The 13,099-nt window shown below is 39.2% G+C and overlaps 1 protein-coding gene across 1 annotated transcript in view; it reads left to right on the top strand.

Annotated features, from left to right (window-relative positions):
- The window catches only part of SP4 (Sp4 transcription factor), a 30,369-nt gene extending 17,599 nt beyond the window's left edge, over positions 1–12,770 (top strand). The window contains exons 4-6 of the mRNA XM_054191118.1: positions 4,592–4,820; positions 5,056–5,255; positions 9,217–12,770. Coding sequence (XP_054047093.1) covers positions 4,592–4,820; positions 5,056–5,255; positions 9,217–9,464 — 677 coding nt within the window. The 3' untranslated portion in view covers positions 9,465–12,770. The remainder of the gene's footprint in view (positions 1–4,591; positions 4,821–5,055; positions 5,256–9,216) is intronic.
- Positions 12,771–13,099: the final 329 nt, after the last annotated feature.

The raw sequence follows: 13,099 nt of genomic DNA, 5'->3' as shown, positions 1-13,099 counted from the left end.
GTAGTGGATTTCAGTATATAGTTTAAAAAAATCAAAACACCATGCAACTCAAGACTATAGCAGGCTCACTTTGAGATTTAGACTAGTCAGTTGTTTTGTGAAAGCTTCCTGATTTTTCTTCAAGAGAAAAGATTTTTCAGCTGGTCTAAAATACATTCATTTTACTCTCAAAGAACAAGAATGAAAAAAGTTGTCTTTAACAACTTTAAAATGAGATGCATTTATTTCTGTCCTGTATGCTACTAGTGTGCTGGCTTGTTGGGATGCTTTTTCAGGAGTTCAAAACAAAAATTAAGTCCAGGAATTACATTGTTGAACTTCCCAGTGTTTTCTGATAACTAATTAAAACTCTGGCAAAGAACATTTATCAGATATGTGTGCTTCCTTCAGTTACACTTTTACTTCAAAAAGTAGAGATTTGCTTATTGAATATTGTGGCCTGGATCTTTAAATAAGGCTACTTGTCTGATATTTTGAGTTTCAGAACCTTCTGTTCTGAATTTAGTAAGTGGAATACAAAGGAAGGGAGTTTAAAATAACAGCTCTGTGAGATGAGTTTAAAGAAGAAAATCAACATTCACTTAGAAAATGTAATAACTTTGTTACTGCTATCTAAAGAGCAGTCATTTAATTACTGTTTAGCTGAAACCATATGGATAATGTAATTGTCTGCTTGAGACCTTACTGTTGGCATTTTCTCTTTTGTATTTTTGTTGTCACCTTTACAGTTATTGTGAAGAATTTCTACTCAGATGTATCACTATAGTATGTTTAATAAATAGATTAAGGTCGTAGCTCAGTAGTATGTATCCTATACTTCAAGATACGCATGGTCCTCACATGGGGGAGGGAGAGTTTGGAGCAGGTAAAGTTTGTGTCAGCAGTGCCACTTGATACTCTGAAGAAGTATTAGAAGACCCTTGTGTGATTGGTAGTCTCATGACTTAGAGACTGAAAGTTGGTTCATATCGAATCAGCACAATATATCAGATTTTTGGAAATGCTGCACGGGCTTCCTCATAAATGTGGGTTGGCCAGATCCAGCAGGAGTTATGTGCTAGACATTCATCACTCTAGCACTAGTCGTGGAGTGAAAAAATGAAGTCGTCCTCCTCGGGGTTCAAGTGCCTCAATTCACATCTTACTTGGAAAGCCTTGGTCTGGCAGCCAAGGGGAAAGTTGCATTGAAAATTTAATATCAATTCAAGAAAATCAGAGATAAAGGGAAAACTGAGAGAAAAATATGCTCTTCAGCTGTGTTCTGACCACAGCCTGGTTAGGTCCAGGGACTTTTTTTTGCTCAAATAGGACTTTGTGACATGGATGGAGTCATTCCTCTAACAGACTGTAACGACAAAGGATAATTCTTATTAATGTACTTGAAAATGTGACTGATAATGAAAATAGCATAAGAGGCTGCAGTAGGTGTGGCCATAATACCTGTTGCATGTTTAACTTTTACAGCAACCATTTGTAGACTCATCATTTATAGTGCCGCTCTGTGAATTAAAGGAGTTTGCATCTTGGGTGCATTTAACAGACAGAAGAGTGGTTTGTGTTCTGCGAAAGACTACAAGCTGAGCAAGTTCTTCCTGTTAATTTATTTGCCTTTGGCTAACCAGAAACTGCAGCTGGTTTTCCACGCGAGCAATTACATTATCATGTTAAGATGAGCATTAGACTTGACAAAAATGAGCAGCCATCTTTGTCTCTGGCTACTCACAGCACTTGGTCAGCACTTCAGCAGCTTAACAGCCTGACAAGGAATTGCCCCTGGACTAGCACTTTCTTTGGAAGCTCTTGTGTCTGCTTCTACCATTGTTAGACCCAAGCAGATATTACTATTTGCATTTATACCACAGTGTTCTCCTTACCCTGTCATATTCTTCCTTAAGGATTTTCATCAGTGCTTTTCTTTCCCATTAGAATATGGGAAATAAATTGATTTCCAGTACTATTCTGAAAAGAAAGACTTTGTTCTGTCCTAGACGCGTGGAGGCTCTGCACTCAAGATTAAGCCTGTGATTCTTTTTCTGTGGTCCCTCTGCTGCAAATAGCAAAGTTTCTTTCGATTTTTTTTTTTCTTGTAATAAGTGTCTGTCCAACAGCAAGTGGGATTCAAACGTTATCTCTTCTGGGTTTGTCTTTGTTCTTCTCAGAGAACCGAAAGTACTCAGCATCTGTCAATGTTTGTGGCCTGCTTAAGAAAACAAGGAATTTGTATTTACTCATATCTAGGCAGATAGGTGCAAGTTCCAGACAGAAAGAGATAACCGGGAAAATTTGGTCAGTGCTTCTGGTGAAAATAACCTGGTGCTGACCTAGGCACAAGGCAGATTTATCCTATTCCTGTAGCCAACAGTGGTCTGTTAGAGGACAGTCAAGTCACTTTGGGCAGTTCTCTCTATATCTTGTTCTGTAGTCCTAACCTATCTGTGTGTATATGGTGGCGTTACGTGCTGTGTGTTAGGTTTCATCTATGGCTGTTATCAAGGTGTTATACAAGATAACATACATTGCTCCTCAGCAATCCTGTGAATGAAGTAGTCATTATCCCTTGCTGTGTTGTGTATGGATGCACTTGGTAGCCAGGCAGTTTAGACTTCAGAGAGAGTGTCCTTCTCAGTCTTATCCCTGTTGATGGTATCTGTTACACATGCTTGAGAAGTAAGTTGGAGTACCCATTTGAATCTCTCTGAATCGTGTTACCTCCAAGGGATTTATAAGTTTTGAATTAATGTTTCAATACTGAGGACTTTCAAGTCTTAAAATATTATAGTCTATTCTAAGGAATTCTGGTTGGTTATTACACTCTCTGAATAAGTAGGTAGTGTTTCCTCTTATTTCCCATGTGTATGAAGGCACTGAATTTTGGAAACTATCAGCATCTAATGATATTTTGTCCCATTCCTGTTACTGGCAGGACAGGCATTCAATGTTGTCAGATTGCAGCTGGAAGTCATATCTCTGTGTCAGATTTATTTTGTCATATTATTTTCTTAGACCGTATAGTACTAACTTTTTAAGCAAACATAATATTACTGTGCTGCTCAAGAAACTACACTTCTTACCTGTATTGAAATAGTCTTTATTTTGCCTTCATATCAAGACGGTAATCCTGATTTCCTTTGATCAAGAAAGCCAATGAGATCAATAAACTTATGCAATGAAATTGAATTCTTAATTCATCAAGTGAATCTTAGAATTCCATTTAATTCAGTCAAGCTGCTTTCCCAGTCTTCTTGGAAACATACTCCCTTCTGCAAAACAGAATCATAGAATATCTCAAGGGACCCATAAAGATCATTGACTCCAACTCCCTGCTCCTCACAGGACTATCTAAAACTAAACCATATGACTAAGAGCGTCGTCCAGATGCTCCTTGAACTCTGACAGGCTCAGTGCCGTGACCACTTTGCCTGGGGAGCCTGTTGCTGTGACCGACCACCCTCTCAGTGAAGAACCTTTTCCTACTGTCCAACCTGAACTTCCCTGACGCACCTTCATACCATTTCCATGTGTCCTATGGCTGGTCACCAGAGAACGATCAGCACCTCCCCCTCTGCTGCCCCCCTTGAGGAAGATGTAGACTACAATGGGGTCACCCCTCAGCCTTCTCTCCAAGCTGAACAAGCCAAGTGACCTCAGCTGCTTCTTGTAAGTCTTGCCCTCGAGACCTTTCACCATCTTGGTTGCCCTCCTTTGGACACGCTCTAACACTTTGATGTCCTTCTCATATTGAAGCGCACAAAACTGCACAGAGCACTCAAGGTGGGGCTGCACCAGTGCAGTGTAGAGTGGGACAATCACCTCCCTCAAACAGCTGGCTATGCTGTGCTTGGTGCACCCCAGGACATGGTTGGCCCTTTTGGCCGCCAGGGCACACTGCTAACTCATATTCAGCTTGACATCAACCCAGACCCCCAGATCTCTTTCTGTGGGGCTGCTCTCCAGCCTCTCGCCCACCAATTTGTATGCATAACCAGGATTACCCTGTCCCAGGTGGTGAATCCTGCAAAAAAAACCAAACCAACAAAGCTCTGGTATGTTAGCTTGTTCAAGTATAGTCCTACAACATTTATTTTTCGTTGTGGAAGTTCCTTTGTGGTTCAGTGTTGGTTCAGGACAGATTGTAGGAGAAGTGACAATTCTGTGTGTGCCATAAAGCAACTTTTACAATTAGCTAATTTTAGTTCTTTGAATATAGATAGGTTTTCAAAGGTTATTAGAGGGACATTAATTGGCAATAGATTTAACAATCTATTTGTCTAAGATTTTGTTTAGCGTTTTCTCATTTATCTCAACTTCTGAGAAAAAGAAAACACTTCTTAAATCAGTTCACATTTCTTAATATCAGTCAGTAATTTTCAGTCTTGTACTGTTCTAATAGCAAATTACATAAAACAGGGCTACCTAAGGTAGCAGGTAAGTCCTCTGGTAGTGCTTCAGGAAAATGGGCTGGATTTTCTGTTGCTTGGTAGCTCTCCTTAACTTTTGGTGGGTTTTTGTTCTATAAAATGTGTGAAGTTTATTTGTGCATTTCATTTATTGAAATGACTAAAAAAAGTAAAAACACTTTCTTATTTTACAGGTCAACAGCAAGGACAGGATGGAGTAAAAGTACAGCAAGCCACAATAGCTCCTGTTACTGTAGCAGTAGGTGGCATCGCTAATGCAGCAATTGGTGCTGTTAGTCCTGATCAGATAACACAAGTGCAGCTGCAACAGGCTCAACAAGCTTCTGACCAGGAAGTGCAACCTGGCAAGAGATTGAGAAGAGTTGCCTGCTCATGTCCTAATTGCAGAGAGGGAGAAGGAAGGTAAATGTAAATTTTATCAGTATATATTTAGGCGTCTTATCACAGTTTGTCTCATTTGGGCATGAGATTTTCTTATATTGCCTACATTTTTTAATGCTTTTATTAGAATGTATGTTTATATATTTCTTTTTAGACAGGGAATTGTAATTGTCTCTATTAGCATGAAATATTTTTCCTAATAGTTAATAATACTTTAGAATATAATTACCTGCCTGTTTAAATTTGATCATTTTAGAGGAAGCAATGAGCCAGGAAAAAAGAAACAACATATCTGCCATATTGAAGGATGTGGAAAAGTTTATGGCAAGACATCTCATCTTCGAGCACACCTGCGCTGGCATACTGGTGAAAGACCATTTATATGCAACTGGATTTTTTGTGGCAAGCGATTTACAAGGAGCGATGAGTTACAAAGACATAGAAGAACCCACACAGGTTGGTCAGCCTTCTCTGTATGTATAGTACACCAAGTCTGAATCATAGTGGCCATGGTTAAACGTGTTATCAAAGAGACCACTTATTAGGAGCTCTGAAAACTTCTTTTAAATCTAAATAAAGTAACTTTAAAACAGAGTAAGTGGTAGGTTTCAGTTTTCATCAATGCAAGCTGACTGTGATATCAAATAAATATGTGATATCAAATTAATAAAATGAGATCTATTCAAACGGTTCTGTACTACCTGTGCTAGAAAAAGATGACCGTTTCATCACAGACAGGTAATTTCCATTAGCTAATGAATGCCTGATCTAAATTTGGCAAATTTTCTTGAGCATGTAGGTAAGGGTAGCTTTAGAATAAATATTAGGAAGAAATGCTTTACTGTGGGGGTGGTGAGACACTGGAACAGGTTGCCCAGAGAAGGTGTGGATGCCCCATCCCTGGAAGTGTTCAGGAGCAGGCTGGATGGGGCTTTGAGCAACCTGGTGTAATGGGAGGTGTCCCTGCCCGTGGCAGGGGGGTTGTAACTAGAATTTAAGGTCCCTACCAACCCAAACCATTCTATGATATGGTTCTATGTAGGATTGGCCATGGACCAGGGTTGTAATTTTCTCACTGGAACTAGCTCAATCCTTAAGAAATTTATTAACTTAGTCCATACATCAGATTTGATCTTCTTGGGAAGTTTCTTGAAGTTTCAGGTGAGAACTAATAAAGCAAGTTCTCTTCACAGTTCAGATTGGAAAGGTGGGCCTTTTAGAAACTGAAAAATTTATCAGCCTTCGTATTTCTAGCTGCAAGAAGGTTGCCCTCCTGCCCAACTTGTAGCATCAGAAGATATCACTCGAAGTCTAAGCACTAATTACATTTGAACAAAGTGACAGAACTTCTTAGTATGGTAAATTAGAAGGACTGGTTGGGGATGTGAAGGCTGGGGTCGGCCTTGGCTGCAGTGACCATGAGTTGGTGGAGTTCAGGATCCTGCATGCAAGAAGCAGGGTAATAAGTAGGATTATCAGGATTTTGGCCTCTTTAAAGACCTCCTTGGAGGAATCCCATGGATTAGGGCTCTAGAAGGTAGGGGGGTCCAAGAGAGCTGGTTAGTATGCAAGCACCACTTCCTCCAAGCTCAAGATCGGTGCATCCCTATGAATAAGAAATCAAGCAAAGGAGGCAGGAGGCCTGCATGGATGAGCAAGGAGCTTCTAGAAAACTCAAATGGAAGAAGAAAGTTTACAGAACGTGGAAAAAGGGACTGGCCACTTGGGAGGAATAGAGGAATGTTGTCAGAGTATGCAGAGATGCAATGAGGAAGGCTAAGGCATACATGGAATTCACTCTGGCAAGGGATGTCAAGGACAATTAGAAGGGCTCCTGCAAGTACATCAACAGTAAAAGGAAGACTAGAGAGAATGTGGGCTCGGTGCCGAATGAGGTGGATGCCCTAGTGACTGAGGATGCAGAGAAGGCAGAGTTACTGAATGCTGCCTTTGCTTCAGTCTTTATGCTAAGGTCCACCCTCAGGAGTCCCAACCCCGGAGGTAAGAGAAAAAGTCTAGAGAAAGGAATACTTTCCCTTGGTTGAGGAGGATCATGTTAGAGATCATTTAGGCAAACTCAAATGGGCCCCGATGGGATGCACCCACAAGTGCTGGGGGAGCTGGCATATGTTAGTGCTAAGCCACTCTCCGTCATCTTTGAAACGTCATGGAGAACTGGAGAAGTGCCTGAGGACTGAAGGAAAGACAGTGTCACTCCAGTCTTCAAAAAGGGCAAGGAGGAGGACCGGAAAACTACAGGCCAGTCAGCTTCATCTCCATGCCTGGAAAGGTGATGGAACAGCTCGTTCAGGATGTCATCATTAAGCATGTGGAGGAAAAGAAGGTTATTGGGAGTGGTCAACATGGATTCTCCAAGGGGAAATCATGCTTGACCAATCTGATAGCCTTGTATGATGGCATGACTCACTGGGTAGATGAGGGGAGAGCAATGGATGTTGTCTGCCTCGACTTCAGCAAGACCTTTGACTTTTTAGCACTGTCTTCCATAACATCCTCTTGGCTAAGCTTAGGAAATGTGGGTTAGATGGGTGGACAGTGAGGTGGAATGAGAACTGGCTGAATGGCAGAGCTCAGAAGGTTGTGATCAGCAGCGCAGAGTGTAGCTGAAGGCCTGTGACTAGCGGTGTTCCCCAGGGGTCCCCAGTACTGGGTCCAGTCTTATTCAACATATTCATCAGTGACCTGGATGAAGGGACAGAGCGTACCCTCAGCAAGTTTGCTGATGATACAAAACTGGGAGGAGTGGCTGACACACCAGAAGGCTGTGCTGCCATTCAGCAAGACCTGGACAGGCTAGAGAGTTGGGTGGAGAGGAACCTAATGAAGTTCAACAAGGGCAAGTGTGGGGTCCTGCACCTAGGGAGTAATAATACCATGCACCAGTACAGATTAGGGGTTGACCTGCTGGAAAGCAACTCTGTGGAGAAGGACCTGGGAATCCTGGTGGACAACAAGTTGTCCATGAGCCATCAGTGTGGCCTTGTGGCCAAGAAGGCCAATGGTATCCTGGAGTGTATCAAAAAGAGTGTGGCCAGCAGGTTGAGGGAGGTCATCCTTCCCCTCTACTCTGCCCTGGTGAGGGCACATCTGGAGTACTGTGTCCAGTTCTGGGCTCCCCAGTTCAAGAAATCATAGAATCATAGAATCTTCATGGTTGGAAAGGACCTTTGAGATCATCAAGTACAACCATACACACACCAAAAAAAAAAAAACCAAACCCCAAAAAAAACCAAGAAAACAAACAAACAAACAAAAAAACCCAACCTACAATCTCTGCCACTAGAGCGTGCCCTGAAGTGTCAAATCTAGACGCTTCTCAAATACCTCTAGGGATGGTGACTCAACCACCTCCCTGGGCAGGCTGCTCCAGTGCCTGACCACTCTTTCAGTAAAGTAATTCTTCCTGATATCTAATCTAAACCTTCCCTGCCACAGCTTCAGACCATTTCCTCTGGTCCTGTCATTATTCACAAGGACAGACATTATTCACAAGAAAGACAAGGAACTACTCAAGTGAGTCCTGTGGAAGGCTACAAAGATGATCAATGGATTGGAGCACCTCTCTTAAGAGAAAAGGCTGAGAGACCTGGGTTTGTTTAGCCTGGAGAAGACTGAGAGGGGATCTCATCAGTGCTTATAAGTATGTAAAGGGCTGATGTCAAGAGGTTGGGGCCAGACTCTTCTCAGTGGTGCCCAGTGACAGGACAAGGGTCAGTGGGCACAAACTGGAACGTAGGAAGTTCCATCTCAACATGAGGAAAAACTTCTTTATTTTGAGGGTGGCAGAGCACTGGAAGAGGCTGCCCAGAGAGGTGGAGGAGTCTCCTTCTCTGGAGATACTCAAAACCCGCCTGGACGCGTTCCTGTGCAGCCTGCTCTAGGTGACCCTGCTTCGGCAGGGGGGTTGGACTAGATGATCTCCAGAGGTTGCTTCCAACCCCTACCATTCTGTGATTTTGTGAATGTATCTCTCTTGACATAGATTTCATACATCCTCATGGAGCTTTGGGATTCATGTTTCCAAATTCCCTTTTTAATCTGAATAACAAAAGTATTCTTAAAAAAAATGCGATCAAGTAGTTTTTTCAGGGCTTTTACCTGTCCTACTCTTTCAGACTTATAGAAGTTTATGAAAATTCTCTGGTGACCTGAAAGTCAAAGCTTCTCACCAGATAATCACAGCGTAGCAAGTATTTGTTGAGAACATTTTAGTAGTGAAGAGTGGATTTCCAAAAGCCTTTGACCTGGAAATCAGACAGGTAGAGAAGAAAACATTGTATCCTTTTAAAGACAGTTCAAATGTTGAATAGAAAAAGGTCAGATTCAAATGACCAAGGGAAAAGTGTTCAGTGCTCTCTTTCAGTAACATTTTGGTTTTGTTCTTCTTTTAAAAAAGGTGAAAAAAGATTTGAGTGCCCGGAATGTTCTAAAAGGTTTATGCGAAGCGACCATCTCTCAAAACATGTCAAAACTCATCAGAACAAGAAGGGTGGTGGAACGGCCCTTGCTATTGTTACCTCAGGAGAACTGGACTCTTCAGTTACTGAGGTTCTTGGTTCTCCAAGAATTGTCACTGTTGCTGCCATTTCTCAAGATTCAAACCCAGCAACCCCTAATGTTTCAACAAACATGGAAGAATTCTGAAAGGATCATTTATATGGATGCCTAGTGCTGCACTTAAGTTTACATACCTTTCAGGATATGGAAGTGGGCTGGTAAAGTGGATTACAGAGCAGGAAATCATGTTTTCAGTCATGACTTCTGTAAGTGTTCCAGGTTGGAGGGTCAGCATGGGAAGTGTACACCGGTGCAACAAGACAAAAATTTCAAAAATACAAACAGCGCAAATTGATGTACTGGATAAACAGATGGGGGAATATTATTTCCATACTGTACTTTTTTAGTTATATGTCTGTATGTCATGTAATGATTTTAAATGAACTCCCTCCCCCCATTTTAGCATTGTATGTTAATGTGTTCATAAAATTAGATAATATCAATGTAAAACAGGGTGGAGCTTGACTAGGATTAATATCATTTGATGAAGGTACTTTGTTTTTATAATAAATTTGTAATATTTTCATGAGAACATCATTTTCCCATAAGGCACAGCAAAGCCGATTGAACGATAGTGGAAATATTTTAGGGTTTTGCTCAGTCCATAGAACACGTCAGTTGATTTTGGCCGTCTTTTCTCAAGTTTTGGAATTACTCAACTAGCAGCTGGATGATGCATGCTGCGAAGTGGTTCTGAGGTGGACCTCAGATTAATGTTGACCACTACATTATAGTAGTGTGTATAAATGACAATCAGTGAGTTCTAATTCCTCTCTTTGTTTGGAGAGCTAAGGTTATGTAGAATTAGTGTATACAGTAGGAAAGATAAACCCATAGAAAGATAGTAACGTAAGATTTTACAAAAGTAACGGTATCTTTATGTAGGATGAAAAATGAATATGGCAGCTTTTGTGTCAGTTTTTGGTATTTCATTATATTTTAAAACATTTGTGGTCCATTTATAACCTTGTAGGTAACATGAATCATTAAAACTCGACCTTAAGTATTTAAGTGTTTTAATTTTGTTAGAATTCATGGAAATTAATGAGACAATTGAGTGTTGTAGCTCATTCTCCAGTATCTTCTCTCTGTAAATACTAGTTATTATATTGTGGTTAATGTGCTGAGTTCTTTATGCTTTGACTTAATAGCCAAAGAAAAGAATTAATTATCACATTTTAACCAAAAAAAGGTATTGACAGTAAACATTTTCTCTCTTTTCCCCTAAATATTATTGTCTTTGTTTTCTCTTCAAGGATAATATGTGGGCTGGTAATAAATATCTGTTACCTATCAAGTCTTACATTGAGCCTCCAACCACAAAACAAACTGGGGAAAGACAAATATAGTTATCTTTTTACTACACGACTTTTTGATTTCAAAGGTTTGGTTACATTTTCAGATGTACCAGTTTAATAGGAATATAGAGGAAATTAAAAACAACGATAACAAAAACAAACTGCATTTTGTATGTGAAAACTCCAGTACATACAAGGAGGAAAGATGGCCAAATATTTCATACTCAGGATTTATAATTACTTCCCATAGGTATAAATATAACGTTTTACACATACAGTCATTTGGTAATAATTCTCATGACCATTTTTAGAAAAAATTTCTACACCAAAATATTTTTGATGTAACTAAAGGAAGTACAGTGCAAGAAGGGTAAGTTGGTTTTTTTCCCAGCAAATTCCAAAAGGATGAATGTGTTTGGTAGCTGTTGGTTTGAGAGACGTAACAGATACCTTGTGCATTCCCTCACGAAACATATATTTCTCATCTGAATACTTTATCAATCTTGTGGTGTTTTCTGTATTTTTGAAGCAAGAGAAATACCAATCATTGTTTACACTGTGTACACTTTAGGCCAGCCCTTTGTAGCAAAATACTAAGCTGAAGGTATTTTATACTTTCAGTTTACATAAAAAGCTTTGAGATTAAAGAAAAACAATTTTACACTGTGGTTATAAATTTCAAGTTTCTTAAAGCTTTTGTAGACTTGTAACAGAGTCTTTAAATTTTAGTTGGGTTTTGTACATTATTTTGTATATTTTATTTAAAGTACTCTTAACTGATGTATCTGGATTTAAAACATCAGAATCAATTAGATGTTACATTTAATACAGATGAACATTAGGTAGTATTAACTGTTAATTTTATTATATAGGAAATGAAACGTCAAATATATATTTTATCATTAAGCTTCACAATCAGTGCTATAAATTTCTTTATGCAAAGAAAAAACTTTCCTAATGTTAATACCATGTTTCCTAGAAATTAACAATTTTTGTAAATGGAAGTTATGAGCATTCTGCACAGCCATTTCATACATAATTTTTTCATGCATACTTATGTATGCAGATAGGAAACTGAAGTAATTTTTAATCTGCGATGAGTCCCTATTATAGATGTATCAGACCCTAAATCTGGTTGGCTTCATAGCATCTCAAGTACATTAACTTGTGTTAGCAGGTGCACATTTTACCGCTGGAATTAGAAGCATTTTGCCAGTCTGTTCTGCATACCATTCTGAATCCACTTTTCTGTCTTAAAAGGATCGTAAATTTCAATGTCCTTTATTTGACTCAGTGGGATATAGCTGTTGTAAGTAATAGGGCACAGATGTGCAGTAGTATCTTGTTTAATGGCATTTCACTGTTCATTCCCTTTGCCACTGTTAAAAATTTTGCTTTATTGTAATTATCAGTGCAAAGTGTATTTACCATGGTAGAACTCCAGTGTTAGAATAGTTTTTTTCTTACAATATACTTTCTTTGGTTAGGTTCGTGTATGTGTTGCCGATTACATTAGAAATTGGTGTTAAGTCATTATTTATCACATTCTTTCACGAGAGCAGTAATAAAAGTGTGTAATCTAGGAGAAAAAGTTAATTTGTCAAAGTTAGGTAAGCATGATGTTTAGGTCCTATTTTTCAATTTTATAACTGTTTTATTGCAACAATATTTGTATTTAAGTCTTCATTTTAATGCCTTGTGGTGTTTTTTTATGCATGTCACTGAATTGTCATCCCGCAAGAATTGATGTGCAGCATAGGGTATTAAATCTACATAATGATTTTGAAACAGAAAAATAGTTGATGGTAAAAATGTAAATGTTTTGCAAAAATTCCTTATAAAAAAGTTTTGTAGTAATATTTCACTTGTAAATTTTTCTAAAAAAATGGAAAAGGAAAAAAATGAGAGTAACGTTTCCCCACATCTAGAATTTAGAAATTCATTCTGCCAGAAAAGCCTGTAAGGCATTAATTTGACACTTTTACAATGCTGATTTGTATAATTTTTTGGTGGGTTTGGAACTAAAATCATGTACAAGTTGTTGCCTGCAATAACATTTTGCAAGTAACCTATTAAAATTCCCTTGAGTTTAAAAGGTTTCTTCATTTAATTACTTACAATATAAAGCAGCAATAAATTATGTTTGAGTGATGATCTGTTCATCAAGAAGAACACTAGAAAGCAAATGCCTCTCAATGGGGAAGGGTTGGCAGCAGCTTCTGGATTTGTGTAATTAAGACCTGTACTTGCTGGTCAGCGTTTCCCAACTGGCAAACTCCCAGCAGGGAATTAAACCAGCAGATTCTAGCTCAGCACAAATTCTGTGGGATTCGTTCGGCCCTTGGGAATGGAAGTTACGGTTATTCCTGAACATAGGAATAACCAAAGGAATAACCAAAGGAAAAACTTTTCTAAGGTAAGGAG

This window comes from Rissa tridactyla, chromosome 2, assembly GCF_028500815.1.
Source record: "Rissa tridactyla isolate bRisTri1 chromosome 2, bRisTri1.patW.cur.20221130, whole genome shotgun sequence".
NCBI classification, from domain to species: Eukaryota; Metazoa; Chordata; class Aves; order Charadriiformes; family Laridae; genus Rissa; species Rissa tridactyla.
The sequence above is the reverse complement of the archived record's forward strand: the minus strand, read 5'-3'. Positions and strand labels throughout refer to the sequence as shown.